This window comes from Lepidochelys kempii, chromosome 13 (genome assembly GCF_965140285.1).
Source record: "Lepidochelys kempii isolate rLepKem1 chromosome 13, rLepKem1.hap1, whole genome shotgun sequence".
NCBI lineage: Eukaryota > Metazoa > Chordata > Testudines > Cheloniidae > Lepidochelys > Lepidochelys kempii.
The window spans coordinates 32,160,447-32,181,032 of NC_136392.1; the positions used below are offsets into that span (position 1 = coordinate 32,160,447).

At 44.2% G+C, this 20,586-nt stretch overlaps 1 protein-coding gene across 1 annotated transcript in view; it reads left to right on the forward strand.

Annotated features, from left to right (window-relative positions):
- Positions 1-20,586, forward strand: part of LOC140897406 (arf-GAP with SH3 domain, ANK repeat and PH domain-containing protein 1) — a 119,164-nt gene that overhangs the window by 65,367 nt on the left and 33,211 nt on the right. The window contains exons 16-17 of the mRNA XM_073310052.1: positions 990-1,081; positions 4,984-5,170. Coding sequence (XP_073166153.1) covers positions 990-1,081; positions 4,984-5,170 — 279 coding nt within the window. The remainder of the gene's footprint in view (positions 1-989; positions 1,082-4,983; positions 5,171-20,586) is intronic.

Consider the following 20,586-nt stretch of genomic DNA (forward strand, 5'->3'; position numbering starts at 1 on the left):
CCTCCTGCGCTTCCTCAGGGCGCCCCCCCCGCACTCTGCCACCTCCTGCACTCCCTCAGGGTGCCCTCCCACGCTCTGCCACCGCCTGCGCTCCCTCAGGGTGCCCTCCCACGCTCTGCCACCCCCTACGCTCCCTCAGGGTGCCCTCCCACGCTCTGCCACCCCCTACGCTCCCTCAGGGTGCCCTCCCGCGCTCTGCCACCCCCTACGCTCCCTCAGGGTGCCCTCCCGCGCTCTGCCACCCCCTACGCTCCCTCAGGGTGCCCTCCCGCGCTCTGCCACCCCCTACGCTCCCTCAGAGCGCCCCCCTGTTCCACTGCTGCCTACGCGCGCACTTCCGTGGAGCCCCCCCTCTGCTGCTGCCCATACGTACTCCCTCAGGGCGTCCCCCCACGCTCTGCCACCTCCTGTGCTCCCTCAGGGCGCCCCCCCCGCACTCTGCCACCCCCTGCGCTCCCTCAGAGCGCCCCCCCGCGCTCTGCCACCCCCTGCGCTCCCTCAGAGCGCCCCCCCGCGCTCTGCCACCGCCTGCACTCCCTCAGGGCGCCCCCCTGCTCTGCTGCCACCCACATGCGCACTTCTTCAGAGCGCCCCCCCGCTGCTGCCCACGCGTGCTCCCTCAGAGCGCCCCCCCCCGTTGCTGCCCACTTGTGCTCCCTCAGAGTGCCCCCCCCACTCTGCCACCACCTGCGCTCCCTTAGGGCACAAGCCAGCTCCACTGCCACCCACAGGCACACCCTTAGGGCGCCCCCTTGCTCTGCTGTTGCCTGCACCTTGGATAGGGCATTGCACAGACAGGAGCTAGTTACAACATGGGCCAGCTTACGGTGAGAGGCGGGCTCTCTGTGCCCAGGCCTACCTGGCCCCTGCCCATGGGCTCTATTGTCCAGCGCCCCCCCTGCCCCGGTACACTGGCTGGCGTGCGCTCCCAGCTCTCAGCACGGCGCTGTACGTTGCACCAACTTGTTTCTTACTTATCTGTTTTGCAGCTGGCTAAGAACATTGGCAATTCTGGCTTTAACGACATTCTGGAAGCCAACCTTCCCAGCCCTTTGCTGAAACCCACAGCCGGCAGTGATATGTAAGTCGTTTCTCAGGAGCCCGGAGCCCGGACAAACATCTCCGGGTAGGGCTTTGGGGTATTAGCTGTGGAGCTCTGGGGTGCTTAGCCTATCTCCCGCACCTGTTTTCACCCTCCCCATTTTCTTGGAACACATGCCTGGGTTCCTCTGGGGTGGGAGAGTCACAGTGCGCCCTGTCCATGGTCCTCTCCTCAGCAACGCTCAGTCATGGGACTGGGGGAGCCAGCCAGCATTTCTCTCTGGAGGATTCCCCAGACTGCTCTGGGCATCTAACAAGGACAGACCCAGCAGAGAGGCAGTTCAAGCAGGCGGGATGTGACTGACTTCAGGGCTGAGATTTCCAAAGCTGCCTGGGGCATAGGTGCCCAGTTCCCTTTAATGTTACTGGTAGATTTCCCTGGGTGTCAATGAGAGCAGTTAGACCAATGCTGAGTGCATTGGAAAACACTCCTCCACATGGGAAGGTGTCATGGGGATGGGCATACCCTCTGGTGCCAACTCTTCAGTAATGCTCTTCACATTGATTACATTTCAGATCAGACTATGGGCCCAGCCCCGCATTGCCCCAGGGCACAGTAGGTCGTGGGCCCCAGGGCATGGTGAGCGGTGGATGCTACTGAGTTGGAATGGCAGCATTTTACAGCCACTGTGCACAGGTGCAGCCCAAAGGGGGATCAGGTCCAGTGTGAGTAAGGGCAGAAATCCAACAAAGGGAGTAGAAACACACAGTAGAAATAACAAGGTGAGATTCATTTTGGAAAAATACAAGACTGTACTTCTAGGGAGAAATAACACCAAATAAGCCCACAGCAGGTGGGAACAGGAACAGCTGCTGGAGAGCTAGCAGGGAGAGCAGTCAACAAATTCCACTTCCAGCGCACTGAGGTGCCCCAAGGGAATCGGGGCTGCCTGGATAAAGATGTCTGTGACAGGAACCCCGGGGTACAACCTGGGACTGTGGGACCGCTATGCCCCCTTAACTGACTAATTTGGGTTGTCTCTCACAGTGTTTTACTGGTGACAAGCAGCAAACCCCTCCAGGGGCTATCACTCAGTACAACAGCACGTGCAGCCCCACAGCCAGCTAGATTGCATGAATGGTCCTAGAGCCACTCACGAATCACACAGACAAAGGCAGCAGCCAGATTCCCTCAGCTCCTAGCTTAGTACCTCAGGAATATACCGTCTTGTGCTGCTCGAGACCCTTTCTTGAGCAATGGAAATTTATTAATTGGTTCACCACTTCATCAGTGGGAAGTGAATATACACCAGCCTTTGTAAACCTGAGCGCATTTACCAAACACTTCAGGCAAACTCACTGGTAAAGATAAACAGTTAAACAAATGTATTGACTACAAAAGATAGATTGTAAGTGATTATAAGTGATAGGCAAAAAGTTAGAGTGGTTACCAAAGGAAAATAAAATATAAACAGTCAGCCTCAACCTTAACTCTTATCAGACTAGATCAAGCAATGTTCTCACCCCCACTGGATCTCACCGTTCTTAATATACAGGTTTGTCCCTTAAACCTGGGCCAGTCTCCTCTGTTGAAATCTTCTGTCTTCTGAGCATCCTTGTTGCTTGCAGCATAGGTGAGGGGAGGAGAAAAGGCCAAGCATGGGGCCACTGTGTTCTGTTTTATACCCTAAGTCCTTGGAGGACACAAGTCCAGACATGTCCGGTGGGCATTGCTGAGTCACCAGGCAAGGTTGAGCAATTCCCCTGGTGTGGCCTTGTGCAAGTGAGTCATTGTATTGTAGCTTCCTGGCTGGACAATGTCTGTTGATGGTTGTTTGACACCCGTCTGGGCATTGGTTATCCCCCGGGTTATTGTCTTTGGGAAGCTAGTATCTGCGCACTTCCCAAACCCACAGCATATTTAAGTGACAGCCATGCAACACAATTCTCATAACTTCATATGCATTAATGATACTCATATTTAGATGGAACAGTGGGTTTCAGCAGATCATAACCTTTCCCATGATACCTTACATGGCCTGCTTTATATGCAATATCACAATCATAGGTAAATGACGAATACGGGGGTTACAGGGTGCTCCCCTGGGGTGTAGAGTGTCATAGTGTCCATCACAGACCAGGGAGACGACTGCACTGGCACCTCTTGAGATCCTCTGGACATTGAAGTCAAGGCTGGTGGTCTCCTTCAAGCTCTAGTCTAGCTCAACCACAAGTTCTGGGCTGGATCTGGGAATCCCTGGATGGGTTCTCTGGCCTGTATTTGCAGGAGGTCAGACTAGATGATGCTAATGGGCCCTCTGGCCTTAACATCTGTGAATCCCTAAACACTGCATCCAGCTCTGGGAATTGCCCTGTCAGAAAGATATAGACAAAAGCCTGAGAGCAATGGAACCAGCCATGAGGTGAGAGGCTCTACTTTATAAGGGAAGAATAGAGAGCTCAATCTGCGGAATGTGGCTAAAGCAAGACTGTCTGGGGGGCACACACAACTAGGCGTGGGATGGTCTAAGTGTGATCTGTGGGGCTAGAACCTGGGGAAATGGGTGGAAACTGAGAGAGAGAAAAGAGAGGCTGCATCTCAGGAAGTGCCCCCTGGTAGTGAGCTATATGAGGTGATGCAAGCGCCTCCTAGGGGACAGGGCAGGAATCCCATGACTTGGATATTTAAAATTAGATGGGACAAAATGCTAGAAAACAAACCCTGGGGAACAATCCTGCCCTGGCCAGGGACAGTCTGGAAGGGCCAGCAGGTGTCTCCATTGCTAGCTTCCACCATTCTGTGACCCGCAGTGCTTGCCACTGGGGAAAGCCCCTGAAACCCACCTGTTCAGAGGGCAGCAGCAGGGGCTGATGTGCTCTTGTGCACCATGCTGGTGTTCTGCTCCCCCCTCAACTCCTGCCCTGCCCATTCCTCACCTCACAGCACCATGCCTTAGTGTAGCATATTGCAATCCATACGGAGAAATCTACAGAGTGCTCCCGAGGTGGGGTGACATTGCTAACCTGACACATCAAAATCATGTGTCAAGCCCAGATATCATGAGATGATAACATTTGATAAGAACATAAGAGCAGCCCTTCTGGGTCAGACCAAAGGTCCATCAAGCCGAGTATCCCGTCTTCCAACAGTGGCCAAAGCCAGGTGCCCCAAAGGGAATGAACGCAATAGGTAATCATCAAGTGATCCATCCCCTGTTGCCCATTCCCAGCTTCTGGCAGACAGAGGCTAGGGACACCATCACTGCCCATCCTGGCTGATAGCCATTGATGGACCCATCCTTCATGAATTTATCTAGTTCTTTTTTTTAACGCTGTTATAGTCTTGGCCTTCACAACATCCGCTGGCAAAGAGTTCCACAGGTTGACTGCATTTTGTAAAGAAATACTCCCTTTTGTTTGTTTTAAACCTGCTGCCTATTAGTTTCATTGGGTGACCCCTAGTTCTTGTGTTATGAGAAGGAGTAAATAACTCTGCCTTATTTACTTTCTCCATACCAATCATGATGATGTCCTTTGCCTTCTGATTTGTGGGCCTTTTGCTTACATGTGGGACATGGCTTCCAGTGGCCAGAAACTGACTTTTGAAGGATAGAAACTGAGATTCTCACATAGTCACCTGACTCCAGCAGCTGTAGTTTAAGACAGCACCAAATATCTCGAGAGTTGACAGTGCTTCTGGAGCACGATCTGGGGAGTGGTGCAGGAGGGTAGGAGGCCGGGCAAGAGGAAAAGAGGGGCAGAGGGAAGAAGGAACCAGCAGCAGGAGAGGAGGGGAAGCACTACCTCTCTGATGGCTGCCTGCCTTGGCAGCCTCGAGCCTATGCCTGCCTTTCCCAAGAGTGGAGCAGGAGCAATCGTGCTCCAGGGCCTGCGCATTCCCGTGTGAATTCTAATTCTCTTCCAATGCTGGCACCACCCCAGGGCCCTTCGGAAAGATTTCATCATCTCCAAGTATGTCGAGAGGAAATACGCCAAGAGGAGGTCTAGGAGCCCAGCTGCCCAGCGCCAGGAGCTACAGGAAGCCATCAGGTGGAAGGACTTATTTACATTGCTCCAGGCCTATGCCGAAAAGGTGGATTTAAGTGAGCCTGTTCTGGAGCCTGTACAGGTGAGGATGGCCCTGCGCTGGGTGCCCCAAGAGACAGTGTAGATGGAAAGGAGCAGCCCAGGCAGGGACAGTGCAGACTGGGGCAGGGGGACCATGTCACTGACTGGAGGGGACGGGCATGGGGCACAGTGCTGAGGCACCAGGCCTGCAATAAGGGGCTGACACACAGGCATGGGGTAAGGGGCCCCACACCTCTGGTCGGGGCCAGGGTCACAAAGGGGTCTGGATTCTCTGTCTCCAGTGCCTGCGACTATACGGCCCCATTTTTTCTTACCTTAGGTCAGAGGTTTCAGCTCTTTCTTCTTTCTCCTGCTGCTTTTCGCACCTGTGTTGGCTTTCCAGAGGCAGTGCCCCCATCTGGCCCTGTCAGGAAGCACAGGCTCTTGGTAGATGTGCAATTTCTTTGCCATCTGTTTTTCTTCCTTTCCTGCCTCCTGCAGCAGCTATGATTGACTGTTCTTCCCCAGGAGGTGGGGAAGTGGGAAGCAGCCATTCAGAGGGGGATTTCCCCCAGGCCATCTAAAATGTCTTAAGGCTGCAGCTTCTATCATCATGAGACTGGCTTCAGCAGGGACCAGAATCCCGTGACTGTGATGAATTTGGGAGAGTTGGCCACACTGGCTGTACTGTTAGTGCATGAAAGCACTGTGCTTTGTTTCAGGTGAGGTTGCACTGCAGATAGCATCCCTTGGCATGCCCGTCTCCTCCTGAGAGTCTGGCTCCAAACCTGAGCAGAAGGGGTGGTGAGAGCAGAGGGCTGCTGGCTTTGAGGTGGTGAGAGCTTTGGAAAGCAGAGGCAGAGCTAGGGTTGGGGTTGATTCTCTGGCGTGTGTGGTTGTGCTCGTGGGGAGCCAGCGGCTCAGGGCTGAGCAGATGGACAGTTCCATTGGATGGCTTCACTTCGCATTTCCGTCATCTTTAGATTTTCTGTAGAGCAACTTTAACTGATCCCCAGTGCAGTGTTTTGACATATCATTTTCCTGGTCTCTGGAGACTTGGCTAGGGTCTCCAACCCGGTGACGGTGCCTTTCAAGGTGGGCAAGCCCTTTGTCAGAGCACCCAGCAGGCTCAGAGCTCGTTCTCAGCACTTTCATCAAGTTCCTGGTATTCACCAAAAAGCTCTTTGAAAAGCTGTTCAGAATCAGCTCAGCAGCATGCCAGGCGTCCTGCCAGGGTGCGTACAAACCAATGATTCACACACAAAAAATCAGACTTTTTCGATTTAAAATTGAATTTTTTTATTTTGTTGTTTCAATTATTATAATTTTTTCTTTTCCAATGAAATCTGAATTTAATACAAAATATGTTCAGGCCTAAACTTATTATAATCTCTTCTTAAAACACTGAAATAAAAATAAATGTGCTGATTCCGTGAGCCGCTGCTTTTCTATATCAAGAAAAAATCAGGGGACAAACATCGAACTTTGGAGGGCAAGATTTATGCACATGGCATGATAGGTCATGCGCTGTGGTGAGGGCCTGATCTTGTGGGGGCCCAGGGTTCTGCTGCTGGGTTTAAGAGACAGGTTCTGGGACCCAGCCTGTGATTCCAGGAGACACCATCATATATCTCACCAGGATGATCCTCTGAACCACCTAGGGGGCCTCATGCTCCTGTTTTACAGCTTCTCCCTCCCTGAGCTCTGATCGGCTCAGGTCTCAGATTATGAATATTTACAACTCCACCCACCGGGGAAACTTACTAAGGGAAAATATTCAAATGAGTGCAGCCTCTTGGGTTGACTTCAACACCTGGGAACTGGAGGGAAAAGCCTGCCATGGCTTCAGCTCCTTTTAAAAAAAAACCCATCTGGGAATATTTTCAAGACATTCCTTTACCTCTGAGTAAAAAGGGAACAGGAGTCAAATGTAAACCGCACGACAAGGAAACGCAAGGCCTGGTTGTCAAAAGGAAACAACATTTAAAAAGTGCCCCTCAGAAGGCAATGCCTTTGAAGATGATGTGGACTTGTCTGACCAATCTGAATCAACTGGTTAGTAAACTTATTTTTGCACCATTCTTACAGACTGCCTGCCATGTTTTACTATGCTAGTAAATGATTACTTATTGTCGTACATTTGTGTTTTGAGTGGATTAATTGCTTATGAATTTCAATATATTTGTGTTCAGAATATAATTGGTATGTTAGTTTGTTGTGGGAGTATTTATCAATTACATTTTTACTGTTACTGCTGGACTTCTGAAGTGATCTTATATGGCTCAGTATAATCAAGCATCCTAGGTGAAGTTTACCTGTTTAAAAGTAAAGTTTTATTAGGCATTGTCATAAATATAAAGGGAAGGGTAAACCCCTTTAAAATCCCTCCTGGCCAGAGGAAAAATCCTCTCACCTGTAAAGGGTTAAGAAGCTAAAGTTAACCTCGCTGGCACCTGACCAAAATGACTAATGAGGAGACAAGATACTTTCAAAAGCTGGGAGGAGGGAGAGAAACAAAGGGTCTGTGTCTGTCTGTATGCTGGTTTTGCCAGTGACAGAACAGGAATGGAGTCTGAGAACTTTTAGTAAGTAATCTAGCTAGGTATGTGTTAGATTATGATTTCTTTAAATGGCTGAGAAAAGAACTGTGCTGAATAGAATGACTATCCCTGTCTGTGCATCTTTTTTGTAACTTAAGGTTTTGCCTAGAGGGATTCTCTATGTTTTGAATCTAATTACCCTGTAAGGTATCTACCATCCTGATTTTACAGAGGTGATTCCTTTACTTCTACTAAAAGTCTTCTTGTAAGGAAACTGAATGCTTTTTCACTGTTCTAAGATCCAAGGGTTTGGGTCTGTGGTCACCTATGCAAATTGGTGAGGATTTTTACCAAACCTTCACCAGGAAGTGGGGTGCAAGGGTTGGGAGGATTTTGGGGGGGAAAGACATGTCCAAACTATGTTTCCCAGTAAACCCAGTTAAAGTTTGGTGGTGGCAGTGGAAATCCAGGGGCAAAGGATAAAATTAATTTGTACCTTGGGGAAGTTTTAACCTAAACTGCTGAAAGTAAGCTTAGGAGGTTTTCATGCAGGTCCCCACATCTGTACCCTAGAGTTCAGAGTGGGGGAGGAACCTTGACAGGCATTTATGAATTTTGACATTTAAATTTTTTTCCAAGCTGTTTGGTATGTTGCTAGAGGTAGAAGTTCAAATAGATTTAGATAATTCTTATGATTTATTAATTATTTTCCCTATGAAAATGGGTTTAGAATAAATTATATCATTTCAACTGAGGCACAAACATCTTCAATAGGAGGAATCTTTCATTTACAATCCCTTTTTTAAAAAAGACAGTGCACTGAGTAAAGATGAGTGAGTGACTTTTTGACCCTTTTGTTTCAGGGCCCAGCTTAGACAGCAGGGGTTATAAATGTCCATCATTTGCAAGGTCTACAACTTTAGAGTCATCTGCTGATACCATCAGCAGGGCAACAATTAATCGTATGTCAGACAGCGTCAAAAAAAAAAAAAGACTTCATCCCACCGTAAAACCATGGCTGCATTTGTCATCAGGACCAGCACATTCCAGCAAAGCTCCATAGACGAAAAGGTTGCTCAGTTCATTTATGCAATAAATTTTTCCTTTTGTCTTGTTCAGAACAAACATTGCATTGACATGATTCAATCATTACAACCAGGCTGTGCTCCACCTGGCAGAGCAGACATTGCAGGAAGAGTGCTGGATACAGTGTATAGGAAGGAAATCTAACTGTGTGCAAAAAACATTGATGGGAAATTCGTTAATCTGAGTCTTGATGAGCAGTGTACAAAATGATCCAGTAATATGTGCTTGTGTGGCAACATACAATAAGGTTGTCTCTCACAGAAACAATTGATACATCAGGAAATGCGTATACAGCAGAATACTTAAGAAGTAGCAATACAAGGTGTAACAAACTGAAGAAAAAGTCAAGTGTGTAGCTTTCTCACAGACAGTGCTGCAAATATAGCTGTGCCCATGGTCACTGGAGGGACTATACTGAGAATACTCAACCAGAGCAAACTGCAAAGAATAAGGTAGATGATCCCCCCCCCAAACTGGTTGTTTATTCTTATAATTAGATTCACCAAGTCAGTAACAAAACAGCTTCTGTAATACCTTACTGGTTACTAAGAAGCCAAAATAAAGTTCCCTTTAAACAATCCAGCCTTTGGCTCTCACCCAGACAGCCAAGTCTATATAGTGAGGGTTATTTAAGTCGTTATTCACCATATATAAAGTTCTACCAATCACAAGAGATTGGACACATTACCCATCAGGTCAATGAATATTTCAGATCTCACTCAAATACATATTTACAGCCAGTTTTTATTAGCTAATCTAAGATTTATTACTAAAAAGAAAATAGAGTTACTTTAAAAGATAATTATACATACAGATATGAATAAAGTTCTTAGGACAGTTTCACAGCAGAGATGGTGAGGCTGCTGATTTGTAGAAATTAGGGGTGTCAAGTAATTTAAAAAATTCATTGCGATTAATCACACAATTAAAAAGATTAATTGTGCGATTAATCACACTGTTAAACAATACTAGAATACCATTTATTTAAATATTTTTGGATGTTTTCTACATTTTCAAATATATTAATGTCAGTTACAACACAGAATACAAAGTGTACAATGCTCACTTTATACTTATTTTATATTACAAATATTTGTGCTGTAAAAAACAAAAGAAATAGTATTTTTCAATTCATCTCATACAAGTACTGTAATGCAATCTCTTTATCATGAAAGTTGAACTTACAAATGTAGAATTATGTACAAAAATAACTGTATTCAAAAATAAAACAATATAAAACTTTAGAGCCTACAAGTCCATGCAGTCCTACTTCTTGTTCAGCCAGTCACTCAGACAAACAAGTTTGTTTACATTTGCAGGTGATAATACTGCTCGCTTCTTGTTTACAGTGTCACCTGAAAGTGAGAACAGACGTTCGCATGGCACTATTGTAGCCGGCATTGGAAGATATTTACAAGCCAGATAAGCTAAAGTTTCATATGCCCCTTCATCTTCAACCACCATTCCAGAGGACATGCGTCCATGCTGATGACAGGTTCTGCTCGATAATGATCCAAAGCAGTGCAGACCAATGCATATTCATTTTCATCATCTGAGTCAGATGCCACCAGCAAAAGGCTGATTTTCTTTTTTGATGGTTCAGATTCTGTAGTTTCCACATCGGAGTTTTGCTCTTTTAAGACTTCTGAAAGCATGCTCCACACCTTGTCCCTCTCAGATTTTGGAAGGCACTTCAGATTCTTAAACCTTGGGTCGAGTGCTGTAGCTATCTTTAGAAATCTCACATTGGTACCTTCTTTGCGTTTTGTCAAATCTGCAGTGAAAGTGTTCTTAAAATGAACAACATGTGCTGGCTCATCATCCGAGACGGCTATAATATGAAATACATGACAGAATGTGGGTAAAACAGGGCAGGAAACATAGTATTCTCCCTCAAGTTCAATCAAAATTTAATTATCGCGTTATTTTTTTAATGAGCATCATCAGCATGGAAGCATGTCCTCTGAATGGTAGCCAAAGCATGAAGGGGCATATGAATATTTAGCATATCTGGCACGTAAATACCTTGCAACACTGGCTACAAAAGTGCCATGCGAACACCTGTTCTCACGTTCAGGTGACATTGTAAACAAGAAGCGAGCAGCATTATCGCCTGCAAATGTAAACAAACTTGTTTGTCTTAGCGATTGGCTGAATAAGAAGTAGGACTGAGTGGACTTGTAGGGTCTCAAGTTTTACATTGTTTTGTTTTTGAGTGCTGTTATATAAAATAAATTTCACTTTCACAATAAAGAGATTGCATTATGGTACTTGTATGAGGTAAATTGAAAAATACTGTTTCTTTTGTTTATCATTTTTACAGTGCAAATATTTTAAATAAAAATAATAAAATAAAGTGAGCACTGTACACTTTGTATCCTGTGTTGTAATTGAAATCAATATACTTGAAATGGAGAAAAATATCCAAAAAAAGTTAATAAATTTCAATTGATATTCTATTGTTTAACAGTGAGATTAAAACTGCAATTAATCACAATTAATTTTTTTAATTATGATTAGTTTTTTTGAGTTAATTGTGTGAGTTAACTGCGATTAATCAATAGTCCTTGTAGAAATTCTTCTGAAATTACTTTAAAAAGATATAGTACAATAGGCAGTCCATGTGCAGAATTTGTTCAAATCTTCCATAAGAATGGCCGGGCTAATCCAGAATAGACATGGAGACCTCAGTCTTGCAACTTCAACTTCCCCGACCAAGTTTAAGCAGATCTGAGATAGTAAGGATCAGGCCCAAAAATTCTTTTAGAGCTGAAGTGCAGCTGATAAGCCTCTTGGCAGCAAGTGGCCACAGCAGCCATTCCTTAGGTGAAGAACAGGTAATGTACATTGTTGCTTTGAAGTAATACTCTATTTCCTAGGCATATACCAATAACTAGTTGAATTGATTAGCATAAGGCAATTAACCATTCAAACGGTTTATAGGTAGTTTACTACAGACTTCAAAGAGAAATAAAGACAATTATATTATTAAACCACAAGTTTCATCTAAATTTTAATATCCCCTTTTGATCACTAAATCAATATAATATAGTAATGAAACATTACAGACAGGAACCAATGTTTAGCATCTACAAGCTAATTAGATCACAGTGTTGAACTTCTAATAAGGCATAGGTAAACACAGACAAATACAATTAGTATCTACTTCTAATTCTCTAACAATACAGGCCTACATTTCAAGACCTCTAGTCTATAGTCAGTATAGAGGACCTCTAGTCCTCTATACTGTGGAAAGGGATCTGGGGGTCATAGTGGACCGCAAGCTAAATATGAGTCAACAGTATAACGCCGTTGCAAAAAAAGCAAACATCCTTCTGGGATGTATTAGGAGGAGTGTTGTAAGCAAGACACGAGAAGTAATTCTTCTGCTCTACTCCATGCTGATTAGGCCTCAACTGGAGTATCATGTCCAGTTCTGGGTGCCATATTTCAGGAAAGAAGTGGACAAACTGGAGAGAGTCCAGAGAAGAGCAGCAAAAATGATTAAAGATCTAGAAAACATGAGCTATTAGGGAAGATTGAAAAAATTTGGTTTGTTTAGTCTGGAAAAGAGAAGACTGAGAGGGGACATGATCACAGTTTTCAAGTATTTAAAAGGTTGTTACAAGGAGAAGGAAGAAAAATTGTTCTTAACTTCTGAGGCCAGGACAAGAAGCAATGGACTTAAACTGCAGCAAGGGAAGTTTAGGTTGGACATTAGGAAAAAGTTCCTGTCAAGGTAGTTAAACACTGGAATAAATTGCCTAAGGAGGTTGTAGAATCTCCCTTATTGGAGATTTTTAGGAGCAGGTTAGACAAACTCCTGTCAGGAATGGTCTAGATAATACTTAGTCCTGCCACGAGTGCAGGGGCCTGGACTAGATGACCTCTTGAGGTCCCTTCCAGTTCTATGGTTCTGTGATTATATTTAACATAGCTTTGCTAACTATCTATGAGGAATGGCCCTATTTACCATTTCAGTATTCTTCTAATATGTCCTTAAAGGTTTCTTTTACTTCAGCCAGCCAGCTGGTTGCTTAACCCTCACTGGCTCAAGCATCACAATAGCTAAAATGAGAAGAAATCTAAAAGAAAATAATGAATCATAGAATCATAGAAAATTAGGGTTGGAAGAGATCTCAGGAGGTCATCTCAAAACAGGATCAACCCCAACTAAATCATCCCAGCCAGGGCTTTGTCAAGCCGGGCCTTAAAAACCTCTAAGGACAGAGATTCCACCAGCTCCCTAGGTAACCCATTCCAGTGCTTCACCACGCTCCTAGTGGAATAGTTTTTCCTAATATCCAACCTAGACCTCCCCCACTGCAACTTGAGACCATTGCTCCTTGTTCTGTCATCAGCCACTACTGAGAACAGCCTAGCTCCATCCTCTTTGTTACCCCCTTCAGGCAATTGAAGGCTGATATCAAATCCCCAGTCACTCTTCTCTTCTGCAGACTAAACAAACTCAGTTCCCTCAGCCTCTCCTTGTAAGTCATGTGCCCCAGCTCCCTAATCATTTTCGTTGTCCTCTGCTGGACTCTCTCCAATTTGTCCACATCCTTTCTGTAGTGGGGGGGCCCCAAACTGGATGAAATACTCCAGATGTGGCCTCACCAGTGCCGAATAGAGGGGAATAATCCTTTCCCTCAACCTGCTGGCAATGTTCCTACTAATGCAGCCCAATATGCCGTTAGCCTTCTTGGCAACAAGGGCACACTGCTGACTCACATCCAGCTTCTCATACACTGTAATCCCCAAGTCCTTTTCTGCAGAACTGCCACTTAGCCAGTCAGCCCCCAGCCTGTAGCAGTGCATGGGATTCTTCTATCCTAAGTGCAGGACTCTGCACTTGTCCTTGATCAACCTCATCAGATTTCTTTTGGCCAAATCCTTCAATTTGTCTAGATCACTCTGGACCCTATCACTACTCTCCAGCATATCTACCTCTCCCCTGAGCTTAGTGTCATCCGCGAACTTGTTAAGGGTGCAATCCATCCAATCATCCAGATCATTAATGAAGATGTTGAACAAAACCAGCCCCAGGACCGACCCCAGGGGCACTCCGCTTGATACCAGCTGCCAACTAGACATAAAGCTGTTGATCACTACCCCTTGAGCCTGCTGATCTAGCCAGCTTTCTATCCACCTTATAGTCCATTCATCCAATCCATGCTTCTTTAACTTGCTGGCAAGAATACTGGGGGAGATTGTATCAAAAGCTTTGCTAAAGTCAAGGTATATCATGTCCACTGCTTTCCCCATATCCACAGAGCCAGTTATCTCATCATAGAAGGCAATCAGGTTGGTCAGGCATGATTTGCCCTTTATAAATCCATGTTGACTGTTCCTGATCACCTTCCTCTCCTCCAAGTGTTTCAAAAAGGAATTTGAAACTTACAACATATGGGTGCAGTGCTCATTTGATGCATCTTATAGCCACAGAGTTAAGTATAACTGCAGGAAAAAGGAAAATGTTGTTGAAATTTCAAAATACTTCCTTAGCAACCACTTTGCTTCAGCTTCACTAAAGAAAGCAGGATTTAAGAGCGGCCATACTGGATCAGGCCAAAGGTCCGTCTAGCCCATTATCTTGTCTTCTGACAGTAACCAGTGCCAGGTGGTTCAGAGGGAATGAACAGAACAGGTCATCATCAAGTGATCCATCCCCTGTCACCCATTCCCAGCTTCTGGCAAACAGAGGCTAGGGACACCCTCCCTGCCCTTCCTGGCTAATAGCCATTGATGTACCTATCCTCCATGAATTTATCTAGTTCTTTTTTGAATCCTGTTATAGTCTTAGCCTTCACAACATCCTCTCACAAAGAGTTTGTCAGGTTGACTGTGCGTTGTGTGAAAAATACTTCCCTTTCTTCGTTTTGTTTTGTTCGTTTTAAACCTGCTGCCTATTCATTTCATTCCGTGACCCCAGTTCTTTTGTTATGAGAAGGAGTAAATAATAGTTCCTTATTTACTTTCTCCACACCAGTCATGATTTTATAGACCTCTATCATATCCCCCTTAGTCATCTCTTTAACAAGATGAAAAGTCCCAATCTTATTAATGTCTCCTCACATGGAAGCTGTTCCATACCCCTAATCATTTTTGTTGCCCTTTTTTTGAACCTTTTCCAATTCCAGTATATCTTTTTTGAGATAAGGTGACCACATCTGTATGCAGTATTCAAGATGTGGGTGTACCATGGATTTATATAGAGGCAATATGATATTTTCTGTCTTATTATCTGTCCCTTTCTTAATGATTCTCAACATTCTGTTCACTTTTTTGACTGCCGCTGCACATTGAGTGGATGTTTTCAGAGAACTATCCACAATGACTCCAAGATCTCTTTCTTGAGTGGCTAATTTAGACCCCATCATTTTGTATGAATAGTTAGGATTATGTTTTCCAAAGTGTATTACTTTGCATTTATCAGCATTGAATTTCATCTGCCCTTTTGTTGCCCAGTCACCCAGTTTTGTGAGATCCCTTTGTAGCTCTTCGCAATCAGCTTTGGACTTAACTATTTTGAGTAGTTTTGTATCATCTGCAAATTTTGCCACCTGTTTACCCCTTTTTCCAGATCATGTATGAATATGTTGAACGGCACTGGTCCCAGTACAGACCCCTGGGGGACACCAAACTGATTCTCCCCAAAAATATACAGTGGAATTTAGTGGTTGACTACTTTGAGCTTGTAATGGATGGTGCTCACTGGTGGAGTCATCTAATGGTTAGGGCACTATGTCTCTACTCACTTCACCTCCAATGTTTCACCTGGGCACTGTTGCTCCATAGCAGTTTGTCTTTTGCTGGTTGTTGACTTGATCCTCTGGTCAGGTCACCAGTTAGCTTTATCCCTCTCCAGGGTAACAGAATTCCAAGAAAGATACTGGGTCCTACGCAGGGCTGGATTATCCAATAGGCAGACTAAGCACGTGCTTAGGGCACCAGCAAAGCAGGGGGCACCAGAAAAAATTGGAAGAACAAATTAAAGGGGAGCGTGAATACTGGCAACATGTCTTGCAGCGTGTTGTAGCTGCTGTTCAAACATTAGCTGAACATGGTCTGCCTTTCCGGGGATCAAATGACACATTTGGATCATTGCAGAATGGAAATTTCTTGGGATTGTTGGAGTTTGTGGCTCAGTTTGACCCATTTTTAGCAGGCCATATCTCAAAATATGGAAATGCAGGCAAAGGTAACCCATCATACTTATCCAACACAATATGTGATGAACTCATTGGTCTAATGAGTGACAAAGTTCGTTCAGCTATTGTGGATGAAATAAGTACTGCTGGGTACTTCAGTTTATCTGTCAACTCTACACCTGAACTTTCACACATTGATCAACTGAGTATTGTACTAAGATATGTGTCTCCCACAGATGGAAAACCAGTTGAACGATTTATAACATTCCTCAATTTGAAAAGCCACACTAGTGAAGAAATGGCAAATCAAGTACTGCATTATCTGTGCCAAGTTTGCAAAATAGATTTCTCAAAGTGCAGAGGTCAATCTTATGACAACACTGCCAACATGTAGGGATAAAGAGAGACAGGTTAAAAGTCAAGTAGAGTTGCACCTTGCAAAAGGAATTAAATCCAATAGTAAAAGGTTCTATAGCCATATAAATAAGAAGAAAACAAAGAAAGAAAAAGTGGGACCGCTAAACACTGAGGATGGAGTGGAGGTTAAGGATAATTTAGGCATGGCCCAATACCTAAACAAATACTTTGCCTCAGTCTTTAATAAGGCTAATGAGGATCTTAGGGATAATGGTAGCATGACAAATGGGAATGAGGATATGGAGGTAGATATTACCATATCTGAGGTAGAAGCGAAACTCGAACTTAATGGGACTAAATTGGGGGGCCCAGATAATCTTCATCCAAGAATATTAAAGGAATTGGCACATGAAATTTCAAGCCCATTAGCAAGAATTGTTAATGAATCTGTAAACTCAGGGGTTGTACATGATTGGAGAATTGCTAACATAGTTCCTATTTTTAAGAAAGGAAAAAAAAATACGATCTGGGTAACTACAGGCCTGTTAGTTTGACATCTGTAGTATACAAGGTCTTGGAAAAAATTTTGAAGGAGAAAGTAGTTAAGGACATTGAGGTCAATGGTAAATGGGACAAAATACAACATGGTTTTACAAAAGGTAGATCATGCCAAACCAACCTGATCTCCTTCTTTGAGAAAGTAACAGATTTTTTAGACAAAGGAAACGCAGTGGATCTAATTTACCTAGATTTCAGTAAGGCATTTGATAGGGTGCCACATGGGGAATTATTAGTTAAATTGGAAAAGATGGGGATCAATATGAAAATTGAAAGGTGGATAAGGAATTGGTTAAAAGGGAGACTACAGCAGGTCATACTGAAAGGTGAACTGTCAGGCTGGAGGGAGATTACCAGTGGAGTTCCTCAGGGATCGGTTTTGGGACCAATCTTATTTAATCTTTTTATTACCGACCTCAGCACAAAAAGTGGGAGTGCGCTAATAAAGTTTGCGGATGATACAAAGCTGGGAGGTATTGCCAATTTAGAGAGAGACTGGGATATCATACAGGAAGATCTGGATGGCCTTGTAAACTGGAGTAATAGTAATAGGATGAAATTTAATAGTGAGAAGTGTAAGGTGGGATTAATAATAAGAATTATAGTTATAAACTGGGGACGCATCAATTTGAAGTAACGGAGGAGGAGAAGGACCTTGGAGTATTGGTTGATCGCAGGATGACTATGAGCCAATGTGATATGGCAGTGAAAAAAGCTAATGTGGTCTTGGGATGCATTAGGCGAGGTATTTCCAGTAGAGATAAGGAGATGTTAGTACCGTTATACAAGGCACTGGTGAGACCTCACCTGGAATACTGTGTGCAGTACTGGTCTCTCATGTTTAAGAAGGATGAATTCAAACTGGGACAGGTTCAGAGAAGGGCTATTAGGATGATCTGAGGAATGGAAAACCTGTCTTATGAAAGGAGACTCAAGGAGCTTGGCTTGTTTAGCCTAACCAAAAGAAGGTTGAGGGGAGATATGACTGCTCTCTATAAATATATAAGAGGGATAAATACCGGAGAGGGAGAGGAATTATTTAAGCTCAGTACCAATGTGGACACAAGAACAAATGGATATAAACTGGTCATCGGAAAGTTTAGACTTGAAATTGTATGAAGGTTTCTAACCATCAGAGGAGTGAAGTTCTGGAATAGCCTTCCAAGGGAAGCAGTGGGGGCAAAAGACCTATCTGGCTTTAAGATTAAACTCGATAAGTTTATGGAGGAGATGGTATGATGGGATAACATGATTTTGGCAATTAATTGATCTTTAAATATTCATGGTAAATAGGCCCAATGGCCTGTGATGGGATGTTAGATGGGGTGGGATCTGAGTTCCTACAGAGAATTCTTTCCTGGGTATCTGGCTGGTGAATCTTGCCCATATGCTCAGGGTTCATCTGATCGCCATATTTGGGGTTGGGAAGGAATTTTCCTCCAGGGCAGATTGGAAGAGTCCCTGGAGCTTTTTCGCCTTCCTCTGTAGCATGGGGCACGGGTCACTTGGTGGAGGATTCTCTGCTCCTTGAAGTCTTTAAACCATGATTTGAGGACTTCAATAGCTCAGACATAGGTGACAGGTTTATTCCTGGAATGGGTGGGTGAGATTCTGTGGCCTGCATTGTGCAGAAGGTCAGATTAGATGATCATAATGGTCCCTTCTGACCTTAATATCTATGAATCTATGAATCTATCAATGCAGAAGAAGCTTTTAGAACAGAACAAATATGTCATATTCATACCACGTGCTGCACACTCTCTCAATCTTGTTGGCCGCAGTGCTGTTGATTGTTGGCAGTAAGTTTTTTCTCAACAGTACAGTTATTTTATACATTTTTCTCTGCCTCAACACACCAATGGGCAGTTCTGAAAACACATTTGGGCAATGATCGTGTGTTGAAATCTCTTTCTAATACTCGCTGGGAGGCATATGCAGTGGCAACAAGTGCAATTCTGGAGTCCTACTCAAAGATTGTGGATGCATTAGAAAGTATAGCTGAAGACCAATCACAAAAGGGAGAAACTATACGAGAGGCAGAAAACATTGCAAACAAGATGCAAGAACTAGAGTTTGTGTTCATGTTGACCATGTGGAATGAAATTTTACAATACTTTTACCACACAAGTCAAGCTCTCCAAGAAAAAGAATTGGATTTGAAAACTTGTGCAGACCTCTGTCAATCATTAGCAGACCACTTACACACTTTGAGGAATTATTTCTAAAGATCTGAAGACATATCAAAAGATATCTTGCCTGATACTAACTACAAAGAAGCCCAGTCCTGCAAGTGAATCAGGAAAAAACATGAAAATGATAGCAGTGCAACAGAAACAGCATTGAATCCTAGAGACAAATTTTGCGTATCTACTTACTACACTATAATTGATACACTTGAAGCTCGTATGAAGAGGAGAGGTGAAGTGTACAAAGAAGTATAAAGTAGATTTTCTTATCTAAACGATATGGACTTATCTGATGAACAGTATTCACAAGGTTCCCAAAAGCTAGTTGACTTGAACATGAATCTCTGTGGAGAAGTATGGCAGTTCTACTGTTATATGCTCGCAAAGCGTAATGAAACAGGAAAAATGAAATTCTGTCACATTGATCGTCATGACACAATATTGAAAGAGGGAATACAATGTGTATTTCCAAATGTAGAGATCGCACAACATATTTTTCTAACATTGATGATTACTAACTGCTCCGCAGAACGCTCTTTTTCTCAGCTGAAAAGAATAAAAAACCCTCAGAGAACAATGTGTCAGGACAGACTTGATTCACTTTCCCTATTGTGTATGGAAGCAGACGTGCTTCGTCGAGTCAGCTTCGATTAACTTATCTAGAATTTTGCAATGAGAAAATCTAGCTATTTTAAAATCTAGCAGCTATTTTAATTTCAGCATACATGTAAGTTTTGTGTCATTTCAAAAAATAGAATTTTATTTTACGGTATAGTATTGTTTTTATTTTGAATTACATATGGGGGGGCATCATAATCTTTTCAGTGCTTAAGGCCTCTAAAGGTCTTAATCCGGCCCTGGTCCCACACCCTCATGACTGGGGTAGGACTTCATCCATTTATGGACTCCTCCAGGTGTCCAGTCCCAACCACTAAGTTTTCAAAGTCTTTACCCTCCCCTGGCTTCCTCAAGGGGCAGTCTGGAAGTGAGGGGCCTTGTGCTCTCTGTTAGAAGGGTGGTTGGTAGGAGAGCCCCGGCCTTCCCACTCCACTGGGCTCTGGCCCAGGACCCTGTAAGAGGCAACAATGTCCAGCACCTGGGAGTGCCTTGAGGCTGCGTCCCTGGGTCACTTCCTACTACCCTTGCCCCTGCCCAAGTCTCACAGTGTGACACAAAGCAGTAAAGAAAAGGAGAGTGACTGACCACCAGGCTCTGTCTACCAGGGACAGGGTTCTGCAGCACCCTTCTCCAGGCACTCTCTCCTTGCCCTATCAGGCCTCTTCTGAGCTGTCTGGCTCCCTTTCAAGCTCCACCTTCAGCTGGCACATGCTCTGTAGGTGCAGCGGGGTGGGGTCACCTGGGCCCAGAGCTGCTCTCTAACCATCTCAGTCCCAGTGTGGGATTTATACATCCCATCACAGAGCTATTTATTAAGAGCTGGCCTAGTCTGATGACAATATGTGAAGAAAATCATGACAAAACAGATTGAACTATCACAGCCAAAGTAGCCACCATTGGACTAAAGAGAAACATAAAAGATGCTGGATATACTGAAACCGGTTTCCATGGCCTTGGACAAATCACAGAAAAATTGCTGTT